This window comes from Pseudonaja textilis, chromosome Z, assembly GCF_049901715.1.
Source record: "Pseudonaja textilis isolate UNSWEBS1 chromosome Z, rPseTex1.2, whole genome shotgun sequence".
Lineage (NCBI taxonomy): Eukaryota > Metazoa > Chordata > Lepidosauria > Squamata > Elapidae > Pseudonaja > Pseudonaja textilis.
The window spans coordinates 83,987,613-84,012,414 of record NC_142008.1 but is presented as its reverse complement, the minus strand read 5'-3'; the positions used below and the strand labels follow the sequence as shown (position 1 = coordinate 84,012,414).

The following is a 24,802-nucleotide window of genomic DNA, read 5'->3' as shown; positions in this document are numbered from 1 at the left end:
ACATCTTTGAACAACTTTTGCTACATAATGCACAGGATTTTAATTGGGATTATCTAATGATAAATGTAAATATTCTGAGAATATTTCCCATTGTTGCTAGGCAAATTTGTGCAGAATTTAATAGGTATTGAAAAACTTCAACAAAATTGAAATCTTTGGACAGCATATTTTGGCAAAATGTTATGACTTTAAATATCCACAGCTGTACTGGTGGTAAGCCAAGATACACATCTAATGTGGGTAAACAATATTATTTTCTAGCTTTCTGTTTAAGCACATTAAAGATTTAAAAAATATTAATTTCTTTTCAAGTAATTCAAGTAAGTGAGAGTGAATCAGTGGTGGGATTCAATTATTTTACTACTAGTTCTGTGAGCATGGCTTGGTGGGCATGGTGTGACTTGGTGGACATGGATTCAGTGGATGTTATGTGGAATCCCAACATTTTAATATAAAAGTATATCTCAAGGTAGATGTTCTGATAATAATATAAATGTTATAATGTAAACGTTTTGCTGATTTGTCCAATGTGAAGAATAGTCTGTATACACAAATATAAAATACCAAGTGCTTAATAGATATTAACATTCACTATAGGATGTATGATTTGTAACCAGAAGTCATTAAATTGTGTTACTTCAGTAGTATTTACTAAGTTGCAGTGTTTAATAAAAAAACAACAGGTAGAGGTCCTTAGTGCAGGGCTCTCCAACCATGGCAACTTTAAGACTTTTGGACTTCAACTCCCAGAATTCTTCTGCCAGCTGGCTGATGAATTCTGGGAGTTGGTCCACAAATTTTAAAGTTGCCAAGGTTAAAGACCCCTGCCTTAGTGAACCAGCAGCACTCATTCAGCAACCATTCAAATTTACAATGGCATTGAACAAGTGGTACTTACGACCAGTCCTTGCAATTAAAATGATAATAGCATCTCTGTGGTCATTTCCAGCCTTCTTTGCTGGTTTTCTATAAGTAAAGTCAATGGGAAAACTGGCAGAAGGTCAAATTGGGGAACACATTACATCCTCACTTAACAGTGGCATAGGATTCACTTAAGGATAGTCATGTGATCCTACGCTTCATGACAGCATCACTTAGTAACAGAAATTCCAGTCCTAATTATCATTGATAAGGGAGAATTATCTGTATGACAGACACAATTGCACTGTTAATTCAGTTTTTAATAGGAAAATTAGTGATACATGTATTTTATGTAACAATTGCACATTGCTCCTTGTATTTTTTTGGCACATTTGTTTACCTCTCATAACTTTTTTTTCATATACATTAGCATGCTGTGGAAGATGTTACATTTTGTAAAACCCATTTAAAAGATAGCATGCCATCAAAAGCATTATACTATGCTATACACAGGTCATAGCCTGTAATTTGGTAAAAGCCACCGTGGATTGCAGAATGGATAAAAGCCAACGTTTATAAAAAGTAGATGAGATTTGTATTTGAGAGCTCTTATGGATAATCTACTTTAAAAATGACCTTAATTTCATAAAATGTGTATGTTGAAGTCATTATATTTCTTAAAACTGTCTTATTTGTTAGTTAAATTTATTTATTGTCTATCCAGCAATGGGGCTACTCTAGGTCACTTACAACAATATAGTCTATCAGATGTATTTGTTTTGTATGATAAACACATTATGAAGAAATTCTCATATTTCAAGTTATTTGATTAAATTATAGTTTGTTTGAATGACTGATTATACTTGAGCTGCACATAAAAAAAAAAAAACCAACAAAAAGTTGGAATCAATTTTAGCAGTTTTGGATTGCATTTAGGGACAAAGTCACACAATCTTTATCTGTTCAGCAAAGTGGGTTCATAAAATGCTATTGCTTGAGATTTTTGTTCTGGAAAAACAGAACTGTTTTGTTCTGTTGTTTCCCATATTAGCATTTATATGACACTGCTGGAGGACTGTTTATACTCCATACCAATATGTGGGTAGCACATAGTTCTACTTGTTTTCCGTATATTAATCCTATAAACATTCCAGAACTTGTGAATAAATATCTGGAGCAAAATTAATATAGCCAAGGCTGAAGACTGAATCAAGATAAGACAAGCATCAAGCATGGAGAAATCTATTGATGCAGACAGAAGGATTAAACTATTGTTGGATAACACTGAATTCTCTTCTGAATTTTGTAACATAAGGTAACTTCAGGAATCAATTTTGTGAAAATATAGGTAGTGGTCATCAGCAAAGACCCTTCAACAATTTTGTGCAGTTACTTAACTTGTTATCCTTGAACTTTGTGCTTGATATAGAAAAAAATGAAACTCTGACTTTGGATTTTCCCCAAAAGCCATATAATAATTCCCTCAACATTGTTCAACTATTTACAAAGTCTGCACTACTATTACTATTAATCTTCTCATCACTCCTTATCATCCATTCCCTCCCACTTGTGACAGTATGACTGTAACTTTGTCGCTTGTATCCTTATGATTTATATTGGCTGTTTCCTAGTATGATTTGATTACTTATTGTACCCTATGACTTTGTATCTTGTTTCTTGACTCTTGATGAATATCTTTTCTTTTATGCACATTGAGAGCATTTGCACCAAGACAAATTCCTTGTGTGTCCAGTCACACTTGGTTAATAAAGAATTCTATTCTATTCTATTTTATAGATTAGACTGATAGATCTTTATAGAGATGGCTTGTTCATAATATTATGGAAAAGCAAAAAAGTTGTTATTTGATGTTAATGCTTTATTTTACTGTAACAAAATCGGAAATCAATGCTTCTTTTTCTTTTCATCTTTCCTCACGTCTCTTCCCTCCCCCCACTGCTCTTCTATTTACTTTTGTATTTTGTAGTTTACAATACTCGATGACTCAATGTTTACAAAAAAGAAGTGACAAAGAAATAACTTTTTAACTAGCAGTGTTAATTAACTTTTGCTTAAAGTGTAAATTTAAATGCATTTTTTTCTTGATTATTCAATCATGCACAGAGGCAATCCTAGAATGCAGTTGCTAAGTTTACAACTCCGGATCCAATCTGGAAGGATAAAATTCCTCAATCTGGTGAACTATTTCCTTCCATAGTTGTAATGATATCCCCGATCTACTCATGCTCTAGTTCTTCCCGTTGTGCCTTTTTTTCTCCCCAATCTGACATGAGAGGGATATGAAAAACAAACAACTGAAGGGCTGGAGACATCTGATTCAGATTTCAATCCACAAAGATTGAGTTCATCCTTTTATCTCAGATAAAAATGTGGTATTTCCAATGGATTCTGGAAAGTCACTGCAAATATGATAGGTAACCTAAATCTTCTTGATTTAAATGACCCCCTCCCCACTACAAGTCTCATAAATTCTGGCTTCCAAGAAATGATGCTCCAAGCTTGTCCCCCCATTCCTATTTAACATCTACTGGGTGGGGTGACATATCACCAACCCTTTAATCATATCCAGCTTTCTCCTTTGATTCCACTCAAACAAGACTTGAGTGGTCTTCAGCATTTGTATCTCCTGGTTACAAGGTTCTTCCACCTCTGGTTCTGTATAGGGTGCTGTTCCAGATGGACTTGATGTGTCCTTCGGGGATCTTCCTGAACTCACAGTCATGGTTAAAAGGGCTTTTGCACATCTGTGGCTCATAAGCCAGTTGTGCTTATTCCTGGACTGGGAGGCTTTGCTAATGCCCTTGGGACCTATTGTCATGATTACTGCAATATGCTGTACATGGGGCTGCCCTTGAAAATTATTCAGAAACTTTATTTGAAGTAAAATGCAGCTGCACGGATAGTAAGTAACGTCAGATATTTGACATATGAAATACCACCATTTGGTTGCCAATGTGTAATTCAAGGTGGTGGTTGTCACCTTTAAAGCCCTTCATGGCTTGCGATCAAGTTAATTGAGGAACCATTTTGTCTCAGCTGTTTCTACCAGTCCAATTCAGTATAGCATACGGGACATATTACATCTTGACAGCCAAGGAATATCAAGTGTTGGGGACCACGAGACTTATGTTCTCAGCTATACTTTCTACCCTCTGGAACATTCTCTCTTCAGAGATTGGGATGACCTTGATCCTGTTGGTCCTTTGTAAGGAAGGCTGTGCAAATATAGTTATTAGCCCAGGCCTGGGGCCCTAAGTGCATTAAGGGCTCAGTTACTTGCTATTTGAACATGCAAGGCAATAGTTTATTCAGCATCTCTCTCTCTCTCTCTCTCTCTCTGTATACACACACACACACACACACACACACATAATTTTTAACTGTTTTATATTTTTGTGATATATGCAACACAATGTTAAGATGGACAGCTATAGAAATTAAATAAATTCATGAAATCTTATCACTTGCTCACTTAACATCACACCAATACATTTTTATAAACAGTATGTTTGCAATTTGAATATCTTTTTATAAGCAAAACATTCTAGAAAGGCATTATAGTTTTTGGTTTTCTATGCCCAACTTCTCATCATTGTTATTATTTCAATTTTGATGCCATTTGATACCAACAAATTTATCCAAATTGCAAAATAGGATTAAAATAATAAAAAACACAATGTCTGAATATTATAGTAACTAGAACTAGAAATGACAGACACTCTGATTCGATGTAACTCTAGGCAAACCAATAGGTTTAAAAGTTTTCAGTATTCACTTCTTCTAAATAGAAAGGTTCTTTTCATTGACCCAATATGACACTAACAAGTTCCTTTCTGAACTTTCTGTTGGAAATTTTTTTTATTTTATTTTCACACCTCAAGTTTTTTTTAAAGAGCTCAAGGTAACTTTGATGGAAAATACTCCTTGCTTTTCCTCAGTTGTAAGTTAGGTTAGGCTGAACAAAAAGTGACTGATTCAATGCCACTCTAGGTTTCATGAACAAGGTAGTATGAATGTGGTTCCCCTTGGACCTAGGCTAAAACTTTTAACGATAAGACTCTACTGACTTTACTATCAACCAGTTCTACAATTCAACAAAATTAAATTAAGTTCCTGGAACTCAGATTGCTTCTTCAATGATTAACAGTACAAACAAGATGTTTCAAATCAACAACCATGTCTGCAGTTTATTTACTCTGCTTTAATTAGCTATAACAAACAAGAGATTTGAATTATATTTTAACTCTATAAGTAGAACAATTGCTATGAAAATCAGTGATGGAATATATGCTCACACATATATTACCACTGATTACATTAAATTCAATCTCTTTTCTCTGTGATTCAGGTGCAATGTTGGTGCTTCTGGGCTAAGTAATAGATTTATTAATTTATTTAGAATACTTAAGTCTAAAAAGACTGCTGGTTATATAAGAACAATAATACTAGCAATGCAATAAATTAAAATGATCAATAGCAAGTTATCAACATAAATCCTTAACTTACCATTCTCTAAAGGTCTTACTTCAGCTTGACTAAGCTATTCCAAAGGAAGAAAGCCCTCACACAAAGACTAATTTAATCTTCCATCTTTTCCTTCCATCACACCTTCATGAGATATTTTCTGTTTGTTAGATAATTTTATCTTTACCATGAGTTGGAGAATGTCTACTGCATTGCTTTCAGCCATTAAAAGCAGACTATCAGCAATTGCACAGCGATTGCACGTATTATAGAGATTTAACTGGAAACCTGTATTTTTGTTTTGTGATTCTCTTTTTATGCTTATATCCTAGCTATTCTTTTTGGACTGGGATGGATTAGATAAATAAAATGGCTACCATGGGAAGGTCAATCCAAATGAGATAAAGCGTTAAACTATTATTAAAAACAAGGGATGGATTTCTTTTGAAGTTCTCCCCTTTTAAACATTTGCTTAAAAGGAATCTTTTAAGTATGAAAAACAGCAGGGGGCTGGAGCAGGTGCCAAGAAAATCCTGGTGCACAATGTTTGATATCCCTGCATTAGAATTTCTCCATATACGTCAACTTCCGGTTGCAAGGCTTTGGCGGTGGCAGGAATCCGCATCTCTGCGGGTCCCTGCCGCGCTCGCCGCTGAAGTACCCCCGATCCAATCGGATTTGGGGGTTGTCGCTACCCCGAAGAGGTAGCCGAAGATAGAGGAGATCCAGGCAGGGTTCTGGGGACATCGCACCCCCTTTCCCCAGCCGGCTAGACTTCTTTTTCCGGAGGTGGTGGAGCGGCTGTCAGTAATGGCAGCCACAAAGAGATCTTCAACCGGACAAGATTTGCGCAGGAGGAAGAATTAGAAAGAGAAAGTTTTTTGGCTGAACCGGGACATTAAGATAGATTTAAACACCCTGGAAATCTGACTCTTTGATTGATACATTTGTTTCCAAAAGAGGCTACTAAAGCTGCAGAGGAAAGTGCTGAAGGGAAAGTTCACTCCTTACGGAGATAGCAAACAGACATTGAAAAACCTGCTTCTTTACAGAAGGTAAAAATAAGCTCTTTGTTATAAGTGGGAAGGGAGAGGACTAAAAAACCTTTAAGAATTTGTTGGAGGAGACGCCTTGAAGATCACAAGACCAGAAATTAACTGTAATAAGGCTTTAAAATATATTTTGGGATTGTGCCCCAGGAGGAGAAAGTGCAAAGAGAAGAGGAGGAAATATTTTGTGTCTGTTTGGATTGCTTGATAACTTTGGAACGCTTGGAAATTACTTTAAGATTAAAAACATTTGGGTTGTTATTTAAAAAAAAGAAGAAGAAAAAAAAGTTTTACAATGGCACTTTCTGTGGATGAATAAAAAATGGAATATGAAAAATTAAAGGAGGGAGAACAAGAAGATCAAGATTCTTTGGGAGCTGTCTTCCACTTTTTAGAAATGGCGATTTCTACTTACCAGCAACTACATGGGGGAAGGAGGAGGAGGAAGAGGAGGAGGAGGAGGAGGAGGGGAAGCAGCCATCTTTAATGGACAAAAAAGTTCAACTAAGAAAGAAAATAGGAGGAGGGGAAGGAAAATTGATTTAAGATTTAACAAAACAACCAAGAAAGAGAAAAATAAGGTGAAAAAAAAGGTACAATGTTAGAAAGCAACAGAAAAGAGAAATACAACAGAGAGGGGAAGTTAAAAAGATGGAGGTTGGGGGGCAAAAAGGCCAGACAAGAGAAGAAAGGGAGGGAAAAAGGGAAAAAAAGTCACAAAAGCTTGAAACAAGATGCTAAAAAGCAGATTTTTTCCAGAGATAAAGGGTAAAGCATAATGAAAGATTCTCCAAGAGTACATAAGATAGTATTGTAGTATTTGCATTTGAAATAGTGTATTGGAATATTATAAGATTTAATAAAATATTAAAATGTTTAATAATGATAGATTTCAATATTCAATAAAATATTAAAGAGAATGTGTAAAATGATTAATGTTTAGTTATAGTTTAATTTGTTATTGTTTTAATGGTATTATAAATTTACTATTTCATTTTCTTATTTTAAAATAATGTATTAAGTAGAATTAGAATGGAAATTTTATATTTAACTGTATTATAAATTTATTATTCCTTTATTTTAAAATGCAACATGTAGAATGTACTAAGCAGAATCAGAATGGCAATTATGTGTTATTTTAAGTGTTAATGAAAGATAGCAAGGTGTCACACTTTAAAAGTGATTACAGGGGAAATTTTCTGTTAAAGAGAAGAGATAAATAGATAATTGGAAAAGAACGGACAAAAGATACAAGTATAATGATTTTAAAATAAGATGAAATAAACAAAATATAATTAAGAGAGTGAAAAGAAGGGAGAAGTTATATAGAAAATATAGAATGGTAAATAAGATAAGAATGGTATATAAGGTGAGCGTGAATTTGATTTAGGTCTGTAAAAAAAGATGTAACCCGGGGCTAAGCCACTTTCCCAAAAGAAGTTTTATGTTTTGTGTTTTGGTTAGCTATGTTTGATTGAGAATTAATAAAACCTAAGGAGGAATAAAACTAAAGGGAGAATCAATGAGAAATTTGGAAAAGATATGTACAAATGATAATTAAGGAGGTTTTATGTTTTTATGTCTTGTTTTATGTTTTGTATTTTGTGTGTTTGATTGAGAATTAGTAAAACCTTGATAGAAAGAAATATAATTGAATAAAAGTGAAAGGAGAAACAATGAGAAATTCGGAAAGGATATATATGTGTTTAAATGGAAATGTGATAATTTGGAACTATGCTGTATAAAACAATGTTTTATTTGCTTTGTTAAAATCTATAAGTAGCTTTTAGAAAGGTTTTCTGTTTTTATGTCTTATGTCCTATCTTTTGTATTTTGTGTGTTTATATTTGATCGAGAATTAATAAAACCTTGATAGAAATATAATTGAATAAAAGTTAAGGGAGAAATAATGAGAAATTTGGAAAAGACATATATGTGCTTAAATGGAAATGTGATAATGTGAAACTATGCTCTAAAAATAATGTTTTATTTGCCTTGTTAAAACTTATAAGTAATTTTTAGAAAGGAGGTTTTATGCTTTTATGTCCTATGTTTTGTTTGTCTTTAAAAAATCAATAAAATTTGTTTTTTTTTAAAAAAAAGAATTTCTCCATATATTACTGGAGGCAATTTGTGTACTGCAAGAAGGTTCCAGGATCATGCTTTAAGGCCAACAGTAAAATGGGGATGAAGGATTTAGATTTATGTATGTTTAAGATAAGCAATAAAAAGGAATGCTAAGCTTCCAGGACACTTGATTTCTATTAACTTTTCTAGCTGAATAGTTGCATAGCCCTACCCTGCCTGCCTCAGAGATTGAAAATAATGAAAAAGGCACATGTACTTTAGTTGAAAAATGCTGTCCCCACTTCAGACAATCATGCAACAGACACATTTATAAGAAACATTAACTGCATGAAATGGATGTGTAAATATAAGGGAATTTTCTTCCAAATTTTACTTGTGCCTATGTGGCAGAGTTCATAAAATTTTGTTCAGTTGCGGTCAGCTATCAAACTAATATCTTCTGTTTTATTTCTTTTTTTAACTCCCATAATCCATTGGCACCAGCTATGGATGGAACAACGGCCAAATTGATTAATTGAAGTTAACTTCTGGAAGACTTAGACTCACATTCTGCTGGATTCTGCCTAAGGTCAGAGGTAGGCTGCCACCCCTATTTGCAACTTTCTCAGAAATTAATACAAAAGCACACATTTTATGATAAACACTTGAGAGAATGAGGTCAACATGAGATCCATGGATTTTGATTTCTTCAGAATCTATTTGTGCTGCCTTGTCTCACAAGTTTGTACAGAGCACTTGGGAGCAATCTGGGAGATATGAAAGAACGACCCCTTTGGTTTTCTGCAATTCAGAGAACTCAGGGAAGAGTAAAATGTTCTAAGTAAGTACATAAACTCATTATCACAAGTCACACTCTTATGTTTTTACCTTTTCCTTCATTTTAAAAGACTTAATATATAGTTTTTTAAAACGTATATTAATGTTTTTAACTATGTGCAATTTTTCTTTTTATACCATTATTGTAAAAATGACTTTCTATCCAAATTTCCTTATGCTGATATATCATTGTAACATAGATTTATAGGTTGATTAATGATACATAGATTGATTAATGTAGCTTTCTGCATTTTACCTGAGACATTTTCAGCCTGAAAACATTGGCTAAATCTATGCTATCTCAGCTGATTCATGTATTATCTCATAAGAGTTATGTAAACAATCTTCTGCTTTAAGCAGTATCAATAGTGGTATAGAGAACCTTGTTCAAATTTTGACCTCTCTTTTGCTGTTCAAAGAAATGGGAAGCTTAAAGAAGTGCCAATACTAAGTTTAAAGTATATACATGTTTTGCTTGAATAAGATCCCCTCTTCAATTCCTAACAACTGTTCAAATGGTCTCAGGTAAGAACTCTATTTTTGAGACTATAGTGATCTAATTACAAACCAGACTTCAGTTAGATGTGCCAGTCATACTCCAGCTGTCTGGGGAGATGATGGGAATTGCAGCAACCCAATGAAGTTGGAAAACACTAGCTCAGAGAAGGATGCTTTATGATATACAGAAACTATGAAAAGTCATTCCAATTATATAGAAATATCTAGAAGCAGCATACAAACTAGAAGTATTGTTTATGTGAAGTCAATTTCTCTTATTGTTAAGTGAAGAAAAGCATTTTACTATTTCTGAACTAGGATTGTTTTGGGGACATGTATTATGGCTATAGAACAACTTTATATAGAAGAGTCTTAACTGGAGTTTGCACAGAAAATCAGTTGGACTTTGATATAAAGGACTTCTTTAATTTTTTATTGTCTATGATTTATGAACATTCTTTCATTTCTGTTTCCACTGACTTTACACCTATCTGCAAGACTAGGAATGTCTTTATAATTAATGCATTCACATTTCTAATATTGCAGGAAAAGTTATTGCATACTTCTTTAATTTGAATTCAATTATATTCTCATAAAATTAACTTTTAAAAACTATATATGTTTGCATCTCTCTGTATGTGAGTGTGTGCATGTAAGAAAGATAAGCAATAAAATACAGTGCATGAAGGGGGCCTGGTGCTGTTCCCACAAGCTGGATGGTTTAGAGATTAGCAGTGAACTTTGAAAATGATAATCACCCTCCCTGCCCTCAATCAGAATCTGCTCACTAACATTGTATTTTTGGAAGATTCACATAATTTCACGAGATACAATAATCTTGTACATGTTGTCAATATTTCTCTAACAGTAGTCAGATGTAGAAAAGTTACTATTTCTGGACACAAAATATTTAAGAATGTTATTAATGGGACATACTTATATGACAATATATTTTCTATATGATACAATTTTCACTGTCATACATACATACATACATACATACATACATACATATGGTATTCAGCTTTGTTCGAATATTTTCCCACATCATTGTAGTTGTGCTTTTAAAGCACAACTACAATGACGTGGGAAAATACCCGAACAAAGCTGAATACCATACATGTAAGTATCCACAAAAACTTAAGAAAACAAATATATATATACACACACACACATATATACACACATACATACATACACACACACAAAGTATCCATCCTAAATTTTAGGACAGCTCCATGGAATATGATGCAGCATGTTCTAATTCATTAGGGGTATATTTCAAATTAATTTCATGTGGCCAATAGAAGTAATTTATGGGAAAGGTGATCATACTTTGTAAGAAAAAAGACTTTCACTGAAAAATCTGTGCATACATAAATATATGCATATAATTCATTCATTCACTCATTCATTCTCAGAATAGAGGTCTGCCACAATTTTCCCTCTTCACTCATGCTTCCAATAAAACTATCCTTAGTGCAAGAGAAAAAATGATTGGCACTAATGGGAAAGTGAAACTGAAGCTGAGGAAGGGAAACTAGCTTGAAATGTTTTATTATATTGCAAGATACTAAATAATACAAATAGTAAATAAGTAACTGCTACAAACAATTACAGTATAGATAAGCATTAGCACTAGAAGCAAAGCAAGCAATTCAATCTCAATCTTACAGATTGACTACATTCATGATCAATAATTTATAAAACCTCAGAAAAGAATTTATATTATCATAGTTTAAGTAAAATGGGTAATGACCTAGCTGTCTGGAGAAGTCTATAAAGCTGGCAAAGGTGGGAAGAAAAGGATAAATGACAGCAAGGTAGATGGTCTCAATTACAGCAATGATGGACTAATGATATACACTACTGGAAAGACCAGGTTGGGGAGGAATTATTACAGAGAAAATATCTGGGGTTACTGAGGACTGCCACCAACTTAATGGCACATAATCACCAGAAGTTTAGAAAATAAAATTTAAGATTTTAAATAAAGCTTATGTGGGGGCATTAGTACTTTTTCAATCCGCTCAAGGTATTTTATTCATTCTACTCACTATAATCAAAACAAAGAATCACAGTGAAACAGCCTGCCACACATTCAGTCTCTGCACATGCATGCCTGTCTCCCGTGCACCCCCTCCACCCAAATGCACGCTAGATACCAATCAGCTGTCGGGCTGGCGACGTGCACACATGCACAGTAGACCTGCTCTGGGTGAGGGCTCACGTACCAGCAGTAATGGCTTTGTGTGCCACTTCCGGTTCGCCATCACGGGACTATATGGTCTTTCTTGTACTTACTACTTGGACCAGATTGTACATAGTCAATTAGCAGAAAAATAAACAACTGCTGAATTCTAATTATTGGGAAATATGTAGATAAACACCACGCATTGTTTGGATTACCACTGTGTCCTCTTGCCATTACCAATGATGGCAGGGCTGATGAGAATTTAAATTCAAAACTTCTGAAGTGTACTAAATTGCTTAATCCAAAACTAGGAAATCCTAATTCATGTTTTACCTCTGCTACGAATTCACTATGTATCTAAAGCAAATTTGTCAGTGTAGTGACAGTGTAGGGTGGAGACAATGCCATACTATACTGTCTTCTTAACATGTAAGTTACAGATACTGGAAGAGCATTGTATAAAAGCATAATGAGTGGGCTGAGCACGCCAAAACATTTCGCTAATGCTATTATCTCAAATATAACTTTCTAAATTAATGTGAGACTTTTCAATAGTTTTATATTATTATACATTAATACATTTCTTGGTAACATAAGTTTCTTCTAGCTACTTTTAGATAAATTATCACCTCTGTGTTTTGAAAATGAAGAATTATGCCTTCATACAAAGTAGCTACTAACAAGATTTTAGTTTTACACAGGGAAATGTTTATAATATTGTAGATTAATATTTTCAGATATGTCCATATTATTTGCTGTAAGGATAGCAAATCAAAGATTCATTGAATATGATTTTTGTCAGTGCCATAGTTTCCAACTATCAAGAAAATATGAAGATTTGTTTCCTGAATAGTAGCCAGCTATTCCTGCAAGTAATGTACCACCCAAACTGAAACTAATTCTAAAACTGTTTTTATTATCTGGCATGTGTATATACATATATGGTCCAAAGGGTGGAAATAAAGATAAACCTACCTAATTGAACAGAAATGCTTGGACCTATTTAAAATAACTCTTATTTTGTGCCTAGTTTCGAAAACCGTGTACACTTTAATAATGATTCAGAAAAAGTGCTTCGAACCTCATTTCAGTCACACCTTAGTATTTTTTCAGCTTTCTTCATGAGACAAAATAGTTGATTGTTTCAAATTAGAGACCTAAAACATATGATCACTTTCAGTTTCACATTCTGAAAAAAGATGAGCCCTTTAAGGAACACAAAGGATCTGAGAAACATTTCTGAAGTGTTCTCAATCCTACTAAACTGTTTGAAAATATTTGTTTAAGAGCGATCAGAATCAAAATATCCACAGAATGCTATGAAATCTACTCTCAGATAAATTTTTAAAAGTGCAAGATGGATTATAATTTTGCTTCACTTTAGGAATAAGGAATTCAGCTTATGAAAGATAAATATAAACTTTATTGGAGTGACAAGATGGCATGGCCCTTCCCCTAATTTCATTAAATTGTTTTAATTATTTCAAGAAAATCATAATGTAAATATCGTGAATATTGTTATAGTGTAAATAAAAATGTGTGACACCTTACATGCATTTAGATTCTAAATAGTCCCCTCTTATTATAAGAGATTCAAATTCTGACTATAAATCTACTGAAGTGACATAAAGATTTTCAATTTAATAACTGATGACTTAATAATTCTTCATCTTCCAAGACCAGTTTATTGCCACAGATCACCTGTCAGGTAAGGCACAGATCATTGAAATAAGCAATATTTTGCATGCATACATTATACTGGTATCTCCAGTTAAAATGATTTGGCTTTCAAGGCTAGGAAATACTCTGGAAAAGTACTACATGAATTGTTGGATTTGATGAACAAGTATGGCAAAAAGCTCTTCTTACTCAAAAAGCTCAAATTTTATTATGTTCATCAACTGTCTGCAGGGCTTGTGTGCATTTGCTGAGATTTAAAGTCCCACTCACTGTTCCTTTGAAATGCTAAGTTTAGGAGGACTTTTAAGAAAGAAATCTCTCATATCCCTAGGAAGTTCCAAGCCTGGTTTCTCTGCTAGGGAAGTCATTTTTTTCTGAAATATACTGTTTTTCATCAGGAGGTAAAAATGAGCAATTTCTAGACCCACAAAGGAACTCAGTGCATAATGGTTACTAAGGTCTCATCAAAAAAATCTACTTACTTTGTTAATTGTACTGTAAAGACTCCTTCATATAACCTTTATTCAATTCCATTCTACCCGATAGTGATGAAAGCTTATTTTCAGATTATGACTCCTTTATTATATTTTATTGTGGTTTGTATGCAAGTCATTTTGAGTGTTTCTTATCATATGGAATGTTTATTTTCTTTATGCAATTCCAATGTATTCTAGGCAGCCATTGGCCAGCTTACAATATTTAAGACTAAGGGTTGTGCCTTACGATACTGTGAATGTACTTGGGCAAAAAATCATTAAACACTTTTCTTCAAAGGAAGGGTAACAAGCAGCCCATTGGAGATGAAAGGCAATAAAACAGCAAATGGGAAGTAGCAATCCTTCTTTCCTCCTGTCAAGAAAGAAAGAAAAAGGACAGGAAGCATAAAAAAGGACTATAGCTTCTACTGCTTTTTCCCTGACTTTTCAAAGCTGTCACTGCAAAGAAAATGAGACAGAGATACTATCTGAATCACTGGCTGCTCTGCTAGGCAATGAAACATAAAGTCGGAGAACCTCTAGATGTTACTGGGCTACAACTTCCAACAGAGCATGAAGTACAGCAACATCTGATGAGTCAAATTCCCTATTGCCACTGAGGAGGAGTGGGCATAACTGCCAACAGTCTCACTCACTTCTGAATGGCATTGTGGAGTTACATTTCCTCTGGTGGTCTTTTTGCATGGGATTAGATTAGGTGAACAAATACCTTTAATAGCACGCCATTCAAATGGGCGATTTGCTGCTCTTTCCCTAACCAACCCTCTTTAACACATCAACTAACAAAAGGACAAATAAAGAGAAGCTAGGTCTAGCTCAATCCAATTTTCTCCATCAATATATTTGTGTATGGCTGGGGATGGTGGCAGCAAAAAAGTGGATGTAAAAAGATGGAAGAGAAAGCAGGATCCTTATCTTTTGCTACTTCCAACTTCTGTTGTAGGCAGAAGAAAAAATAAGGCTGGCTTGTTATTGGATTAGCTTTCCTCAAGATAGGCTGGTTTTCATTCGAAATAGGAATAGCGGCCTTTTCGCCCCTATTCTTAACAGGGACCCCGGACCCCAGAGCTCGGCAAGCTTCCAGAAGCCCCCTGCATCTGATTAGAAAGTATGGGACATCGGAGGAGCTGCTGCCTCCCAACGGACCTGCTCTTCCACGCAGGCTACCTCTCGGTCCCCCAGCCCACCGCCAATCGCTCTCACTGCTCGTAAGACACGTGGCTCCCTTGCACCCCCTTTCGCTCGTCCGAGGAAAAGGCATCGGGCTTCCCTCCCCCACCCAAGCCCCGGTCGCCCCCATTCCAGCTGAGGCTGTCGCCCGTTTCCAGGGCGTCACTTCCTCTTGCGCTCCCACTCCCACCCCATGCCCCCACCCACCCTCCCGGCGGGTCCAGGATCTGCCTGCTCCCCCGCGGCCGGCCGGCTAGCCGCCTTGCCTGCCACTCTCACTCACCTGCTCTCTGGCCGCGGGGGGTGGCGGCGGGGGAGGGACGTCCCTCCCCCCTCTGCCTTCTCCCTCCCCGCAACAACAACAACAATTGCAGCAGCAGCAGCAGCAGCAGCAGCAGCAGCAGGAGGTGCCGGTGCCGCCACCGCCGCCGCCGCCGCCGCCGCCATAACTGGGGAAGCGGAGCAGAGCAAGCTCCGGCCACTCCCCGCGGGGAAATCCTCGCGGGAATGTGGGGGCGGAACAACGGCGTCCCGGAAGCAGAATGTAAAGCTGCGGAAGTCGCGCTTCCTCCGAGATTGCTCTTCGAAATTGCGCCGTGGTGGGGCCGCTTCCGCGTTTTTTTTCCCGGCCTTCCGTGCTGTTAGTGATTGCATGAGAGTCCGTTGGCTGCTGCTCCCCATAAGCAAAAAGATCTGGGGGTAAACAACAGCACAATTAAGGGACTGCGAAGGGGAAAAAGCACTCCCCCCAACACAGATCGCCGGATATATACAGAGAGCGAAGAGCCCATTCCCTTCAAGCCCTGAAAGAAGTTACCTAATCGGGTATCGAAACAAAGGACCCAACTCAGAGAGCAGCAGGGACTCCTCAATAAAATACAGTTTAAAACTGATTTTTATAAGAAATGATCCTTTGGGACAGTATTACTTGTACATGAAGATCTCAGTCCTCCAGGTCATGATTGGGACAATTCTTTTTTCAAAAGGCAACTGGACTTTGCTTTTCCTTTAAGACGTTTCGCTTCTCATCCAGAAAGCTTCTTCAGTTCTGAACTGGATGAAAAGCGAAATGTTTTCAAGGAAAAACAAAGTCCAGCTGCCCTTTGAAAAAAACACTTTTGGGAAGTATTTGTGATTAAATTGTAATCATATTTCTCTAGGGTTTTTTTTTTTTGAATGAAGCTTTTAAAAGTTAGTTTAAAAATGCATTAGTTATGATCTGTATCCTGTTTATCCAATTTTTAGGTTAAGTTTTGAAGGCTGGTTCCAAAATCCCTGAACACTACACTACGTTAAGCATTTCGTTTGAATCTAGTATTTTACCACAAGATGGCACTGTTTTCACAGACTAATGCCTTTCCTCGCTATCACCCGATTATGGCACAAATAGACCTGGCAACATCCTTGGGTGTGGGTGGAGCAGTCCCCATAATGTTGCCTTCATCTTGTCCCCAATGAAGAGTTAAGAGTATTTTCTGTTGTATTCTTGACTATATCCATTTGTTGCCAGCATCGACATTTCCTTGAGTATTAGCAGTTCGATATATATTGGAACTTGGTGAATTGATGAGAATTCTATATGTGATTAGCTCTCCTTAAAAACTCCATACCTGTGCAAGATTGATGGTTAATCTCACCAGGCTTGCAGAGAAAAAAGGGGAGCACTGTTTAACTGTCTGTCAAAATTCACCACCACATTGCAAACAAGTCCAACACAAATTTGTGTACATAAACCCAGAATTCAGTTTTAACAAATTGCTTAACTATAGATTTAGCCATCTGTCAAAATCATTTGCTAATAACATCAGTGGTTTCTTGAAAGCTAATGATGTCTAGAAAGGGGTGGGCACATAAAGCCAGAGGACTGAAGCAATGAATATGCTTAAGATGTCCTATATACATAAAATTAGGATGTCAGCTTTCAAGTTTAAAAAGAGGCTATGGAGGAAGGAAAGGGGCCAAATTTTATACAGTTTTCTGCTAGCTAAAGGATGATATGCGGCATGTTAATTGAACTGTAAAGAAAAATTAAGTAAAATTGCAGTTAAGAGAAAAGGAGATGTGACATAGAATCTGATTGTTAAATAAACTCTCAAGACATAAACACTTTAAAGAAGTAAATATTGTATTGAGAGATGAAAAGATAAATATAATTGTAGAACATAACATTTAAATAAACTTTTAGATACTTTAAAGGTCATTTGAAAATCTTCCTTAATTTTTTCTGCCAATATATTTTCTTCTGCAAGGATTATAATATGTCCAAGGCATATGACTAGGCACATTATTATAAAAAGAAAATGGACACTGTGAATAGTTTTTACCATTTGCCTGCACTTGCTTGAATTCTTGATATGTTTCTTAAAGCAAGTCTGTATATGAAATGACAAAGGAGTGATGTGTCGCATACCCAGAATCAAAGGGTAAAGTCTAAAAGTACTGAGATGATTTCTTTTGATAATAAACAAAATTTTGGACTTTGTCCCCTAAGATATGCAAGTTACCTTTGCATACCAGATTTAACAATTGTTCAATGGCAGTGTTTCCCCTCCCCCCCAGTCCCTAAAGGAACATAAAGGTAATAGGAAATAGCATTCTTCAGGAATGTTTAGATTACTAATGTGATATTATATAGATTGCCCAAGCTTGCATTAAAATCTCCCAAAACAATTTAATTGTATTGGGAGTTTTTGAATTTAGCTGTAGCAGGGTTTACTCCAAATTCACTTATATGCCAGGGGAATAATTTGTATATGTTTTTGGTAGTAAATGTAATATCATAATCACAAGAGAATTTAAAGCTGAGCAAAAAGATGAGGAGGTACTTATAGCCATATCTATGATCTTCCTTCCAAGTTCTTTCTTGACCAATATGGCCAGACTGGCACTCTAACATGCTGGTGTAAACGCTACCCATCTTAGGTTGAGTGCTACAAGAGATCTGAAGATCACCAACATTTGGTTGAGTTTGCTTAGCTTAAAGTGTTGCTAGACTGTTATGAGTGTGGGTTCATCCAGAGTTTGAAACTTTTCTTCTGGAGAGTCCTTTAGCCTGCAGTCCATGTGGTAGAATTATGACATCAAGGGAAGTGCAGATGTTGTTTGGGTGATGAAGAGATTGGACTTCCATTTGTCGGAAATGGTGTAGGGTCTCCTGCTTGGGCAGCGGCGGGCGGGCGGGGGGGTTGGACTAGATGACCTACAAAGTCCCTTCCAACTGATTATTTCTTAAATCTGATGCAAGGTCAGCCCCTTTTCAAATTGCCAATGGTCTTCCTTCTGGTTGCTTTTCTATTGAGAATCCTCAGTTAAATCAAAGTTTGTCAGAGATGTTTGTAGATTGCATAACTGCTTTTGCAACCCTTGGTGGCGGCAGTGGTGGTGGAGGGATGGTGAGGCTAATCAAAGGTTTTGCTAGTATAAGTGTTGTTAACGGGGGCTGTTATAAATTCCTTACTTTTCTCAGTATTTCTTTTGTTTCAATGTTAGGTAGTGCTTCAAAAGAATAAATCAGCTAAACTTCTAGAGTTTTGTGAGAAAATGACTTTTTGTTATTATCTCAGTTACTTGTTGCCAAGGCCAAATTCTCTAGGTTATTTGCAGTGGGCAACTTATCATTCCTGGAATTAGAGTGTGATCTTCAACTTGCTTAGACAACAACAAAAAAGACAAAATATATCCTGAAACACACATATTGGGAATATTTGGAATGTGTCAAGAAAGAGTTTCATTTTAGGTAACATGTTGGATGTTGAAAAGCATTTAAATCAGGGGTGGGATTCAGTTTTTTTAACAACCGGTTCTGTGGGCATGGCTTATTTGGTGGGTGTCGCTTGGTGGTCATGTGACTGGGTAGGTGTGGCCAACTTGACATCACTCATGTCAAGCAAAGGGCGCTTCTCCTTGCCTGGCCTCTCATGACAGTGCAGATGCTGCAACGGTCATAAGTGTGAAAAATGGTCATAAGTTACTTTTTTCAGTGCCATTGTAACTTTGAATGGTCACTAAATGAACTGTTGTAAGTCAAGGATTACCTGTACAAAAATACAAAAAGTTTATTTGCTTGCAAAAAGCTGCCCTAAATACTAATCATTAGATTAAAAATACCTGCAAGCCAGAGTTACAAACCAGGCAGGGTGCCAGAGCACCTTGAGGAATGAAAATAGTTAAAATGCAATGATAACTATCAGCAGCCAGCTTTTGCTCATAAAGTGAAACTCTTTAGTAGAGAGAGGTCATTTAAGAGCTCCAGAAAAAGTACACCCAGGAAAAGCAATCCTTAGATACATTTGCATCACTTAAAAATACCAGCTGGTCTCACTCACTCCACAAGATATCCTAAGGAAATCATCCAGATTTAAGGAAAGGTCACATGCCCCACAGAAAGGCAGAAAAATATATCAGTGCCAAGCCTGTATCCTGCTTCTTGGAAATATACCCCCAAAGGACAATGCCAAATAGTACTAAAGCAGTGAGGAAGACCCCCTCCCCAGATAGAAAAAGAAACCATGAGGCAGGAAAAAATTCAAATACAATACAAATAATTAAATCACAGCAGTAGCTGTTGATTGTTGAAGCTGAATAGGGAAAATTATCCCATCAATAAACACACCAAGCACAGAATTAACCTTCACCAGAAACCAGTTTTAGACCAAAAACTCAGAAAGGGTATGTAAACTCATGTTTGAATGTTAATCTTTCTAGCTAATCAAGAAGCCTTGCTGAATGTCACTTATCTTGGTTCCACCCCCCTCACTAAAAGCTTTACTTCATTATTCAATTATTTCTTCAAAGTCCTGATTGTCCAGGGAAGTATATCTTAAAACCCTTCCCCTTTAAGAAAGCCTCAGAAGCTCTGGAGACAGGAAGTCTAGGCTGTCTGCCAAGAATATAATAAGGGTGGAAAAAAATAAAAGGAGATTGCTTCTAACTACCAGTTCTCCAAACTGCTTAGAAAGTTAACAAGGGGTTCTATAGAACAGGATAGAACTAGTAGAATCCCACCCCTGATTTAAATCAGAGGTGGCATTCAGCCAGTTCTGACAGGTTCTGGAGAACTGGTAACGGAAATATTGAGTAGTTTGGAGAACTGGCAAATACCACCTCTGACTGGCCCCACCCACATCTATTCTCTGCCTCCTGAGTCTCAGCTAGGTCTTCTTTTGTTGCCCTGCATAGGAGAACAGAGCTGGAAAGCAGGTTAGTGGGGTGGAGAGGGAGTGGGGATTTTACAGTATCCTTCCGCTGCCATGCCTACCAAGCCACACCACACCCAACAAGTCACCAATGCCCACAGAAATGGTAATAAAAAAATTGAATACTACCACTGATTTAATATATCAGTAAAACTCTTACTTTCCCTTTAGAGTATAATCATTCTACTGCCTCCTTAAGGACAGTTTTCTGAAATAAAGAATTCATTGTATCTAATGGGATATGTACTGTTGTCTGTCAGCAATTCCTCTGTGAATTCTACATAGAACAAGAAGATAAAACAAACTTTGTACAAAATAATTAATAGATCCAGGTTTGCCATGAAGAATCAAAAAAGCAGAAAGCAATATCACACCATTTTAAACTTCCCAGGCACTTTATATAGCATATCTCAAAATTGCCATTTTGTAAAAATTAGAATTTAAACCACAATTAGGCAAGAGATTACTGAACTCATGTTGGAAATTAAAACCCACCCTTCTCCCAGGAAAATGAAATATTTTAGGATATACTAAAAAGACAGAATATTTCCCCCAAACGAGAAGCAGAAACTCAAAGAGGCAGAAACTCAGCCCCCTTCTGCCTTAATGGGCCATTAAGGCCTGGGCCAGTCTATTCTACATAACACAGATCTACTTCCTTCAGGCAAAGCCATAATAGGAATTGCCAAAAGACCTTTCATTACATCATCATCCCAGCAAGAGTCGACCAAGCCTGGGACTCAAAAGATAACTTACAGAATTACCCCTGCATGGTCTCATGGGAGTCTGGCAACCAATCAGAACACAAGCTCAAATTCAAAGCCCAACAGAAGGCATAAAACCCAGGCACTCTCAGCATCTCTTCCTTTTTCATCACCCAAGAGCTCCAAGGCATGTGATCCTGTCTACCATTAAACCATCTTTCCAAACAGCCTCCATGTTTCCAGTGTCTTTCCCCCCACTTAGAACTGAACCCAGAAGGATATTTCTTCCAACACTCACAATAAAAAGGTTTCAGTCTATCTCAAAAGGTCTCCATAAAGGCAATAGACTCTTAGCACATTATAATTTATATGGCAATTACATATATCTTTACATGATATAACCAGTCTGTCTTCACTTGTTTGCTCTCCTTTGGCTCAGTTTAAATCCTATATCTTTTTAACCACTCCATCCATGATAGGGTGTAGTAGCATTTAATAAAATTGGTTAAGCTAACAGTTGCTATGGTAGACTCTGGTAATAGCTTAACACCTTACTATGGCCCTCTCATCTTATTCTGGCCATATAGATTGAAGATCTTACAAACTGCAGACAATCTTTAATCAGTGAGTTATATAGCTCAGTGGTCGCCAACCAGTGGGCTGGAGACCACTGGTGGTCCGTGAGAAAATTTTGGTGGTCCACAGGGAAATGCCCCTCCCAGCACCCCCACAAAGCAATTAATCCAGACTGCATGGGAACACAAGACTCACATGGCCCACCCACCCAATGACCCTCACCCTTTGAGCGCAAACCTTACGTTGAGTAGAGCCACACCAGCTGGAACTGGAAGGTAAGACCAGTGGCAGGGGAGGGAAGTCCGCCCCAGGGGTGGCTTGCTGACATTGGTGGGAAACTCGGTCCCATATTCCAGAGCTGCAGTAGTCACAAGACTGGCCCTTTGGTCATCCTGGAGCAGCTTCTCCAATCCATGGCAGGCTGGTGCACCTGGGTGGAGAAGCAGCTCCTCCAGGATGACCAAAGGGCCAGTGATGTGACTACTGCAGCTCTGGAATATGGGATCGACTTTCCCACCAATGTCAGCAAGCCACCATCAGTCAAAATTCATATTAATGGTCCGTGGGATTTAAAATTATGATTTTGGTGGTCCCTGAGGTCCAAAAGTTTGGTGACCCCTAAAGCTCACCAAATTATTTAATTTTTACTGAGTTCTAAGGATGCATTTTTATGTGAAGTACTAGAAAACAGATAGTATTAAGAATAAATTCACTAGGCAATTACCTCTCCATGCTTTCCAAATTACAATACAGAAATCTATTTCCTTCCTGTACCTGCTAAGTTTGTACTTGTTTTAGGACTCACTCTCACTGCTGTGGAATATTTAACAATAATTTCAATATAGCTTATGACACGTATGCCATCAGAAAGAAAAAGAAAATATTATTTGACAACTTAATATCTTATTCCTAATGTTTATAGCTATGGTAAATATCCTTTTAAACACAGAACAATTTGCTGATGCCAATATCATTCTTGGCCTGATCTTCTGTACCTGTTATCCTCTTCCTGAAATGTTGAAAGCATCCATTATCCATAAATTCCCTGGCTTTTTGGTGGGTTTCTCTGTGGAGGCTTTTTGCAAAGTAGCATGACCCACCCTTTAAAAAGAAACCAACTCTGCTCCAGGTGTGGTTGGTTCCAGGGTTGGAAAATATATGGAATGGGTCAGAAATAATATTTCACCATCGTGTCTAAAAATGACAATGGTTTCCTTCTTTCATTTGGGATCTGGTTGCATAGACTTTAATTGGATAGGTGTTAGAGTTGCATTAATCTATTCCCAATGTGGATCTGATGGAAGAGTAGCTAGGGATGTTAGGGATGATAACTTGTTCTGTTGTCTTCTATCAGAAAAGAGAACAGGGGAATGTGACCTCATTAATCACAGTATCTTGTTGGAATCTTTCACAAATTTGGGGATTGAACATCTATCAGGTGATAATTCTACTGCTATCCTTCTGGCCACAATCATATGATGAGATAGAACAGTTTTTCCCCCCAAGCTTTTTTTCCTGGGATCCACGGGTTCTCCCAATATCCTTTTAGAGGTCTGTGTTGAAAAATAATTAAATATTAAAATTCCATCAAACAATCACGAGAAATGGTAGCAGGGGTAAATATATCAATTTTAATTTTTAATACAGTAAATATCAATAAATATAATTCATACAAAGAAAGTTCTTTGGGGGCTTTCTATCATTTTTAAAAAGGGGGAGTGTGCCTTGAGAGAGAAAAAGTTTAAGAAACACTTAATAACTGTCTTGGAGAATCTTATAAAGTACATTTTGTCTCCTTTGTTACTTAATGCTTTATGAAACTTCTATGAAGGATCATTTGCAGGTCTGGGGCTAGTTGACATCAATGTGCTGATTATATGTTATTATATTATGGTTGATCGCACAGTCAGCCAGATGTTTAGACTGGATTTGGCATTTTTATTCACCTTTCAAGTTCCTCCTAAGGACCTGAAGCAAGCAAAAGTTGTTATTTCATGCTGTTTACATTGCAAGATGTAAACTGTTCCAAGTAAAGCTACCTTTTGCAATTGACTGGTGGCCATTTTGTCTATGCCAAGGGTGTTCAAGTGGTGCTCCAAATGTTTTTGAATTGCACCCATGGTGCCTTTAACTATTGGTACTATTTTTCTTTCTTTTGCACAATTGCTCTATTTCTATTTTCAGGTCTTTGTATTTTGTGATTGTCTCCAGTTCTTTATTTTTTTCTATTTTGCTGCTTCCAAATATGGCAATATCTATTATTCAGACTTCATTGTCTTTCATATCAGAAATTGTTAAGGCTTTGTTGTTTATTATGTGTGGGTAATCTATAGTTAGATCCATAGACTAAGATTGGTGGAAACTCTTAAGTTTCATTCTAAGAACTATTAAGATAGTATTTAAGAATATAGGCAATTCCAGGCAGAATGTTTTTTAGTAAAATTAGAAGGTTCTGATCTGATAAAATATTTCCAAATATTGAGAAAGTTCTTTATAACAAAAGGCAGGACACTATTTTTATTCTTATATATCTATGTACATCCTGGTCAATACCAATATTGCTCCTATAAGAGCTGCATCACCACTGGTCTCTTTCCCAATATTATTCAAGGTGCCCCTTCCTTCTTTTCCTGAGCATTTTGGTTTTTTATCCCTTGTATAATATTTTCCAGTTTTTGGTCTGTGCCATCTATTAATTCCCTAGTCATCTTGTGTTCTTTCTGTATCATATCCTTTATGCTTTGAAACACCAGCTCATTTAAAGTTCCGCTCCTTTCCTCCTTGTATTGCATCTTGTTTTGTTTTAGTAAATCCCACTTTTGGCCAATAGCCTAAGAATCTTTATTCAAAGCTGAGGTTACTCTTCAGAATAAACACTAGTCACAGTTCTTTATGTCCCACAGATAATCAGTTCCATTTAAATAGTCCAGGGAGTTATCCAAGCCTCCTTAAGTCTCTTTTTAAAGTTCAATCATAAAATATAACATTC

At 36.5% G+C, this 24,802-nt stretch overlaps 1 protein-coding gene across 1 annotated transcript in view; it reads right to left on the bottom strand.

The window, feature by feature from the left end:
• The window catches only part of KRCC1 (lysine rich coiled-coil 1), a 40,593-nt gene extending 16,660 nt beyond the window's left edge, over positions 1–23,933 (bottom strand). Inside the window, exons 1-2 of the mRNA XM_026717333.2 lie at positions 23,853–23,933; positions 15,622–15,976 (exon numbers count right to left, since the gene is read on the bottom strand). Of these exons, the coding sequence (XP_026573118.2) occupies positions 15,622–15,976; positions 23,853–23,933 (436 nt within the window). The remainder of the gene's footprint in view (positions 1–15,621; positions 15,977–23,852) is intronic.
• Positions 23,934–24,802: the final 869 nt, after the last annotated feature.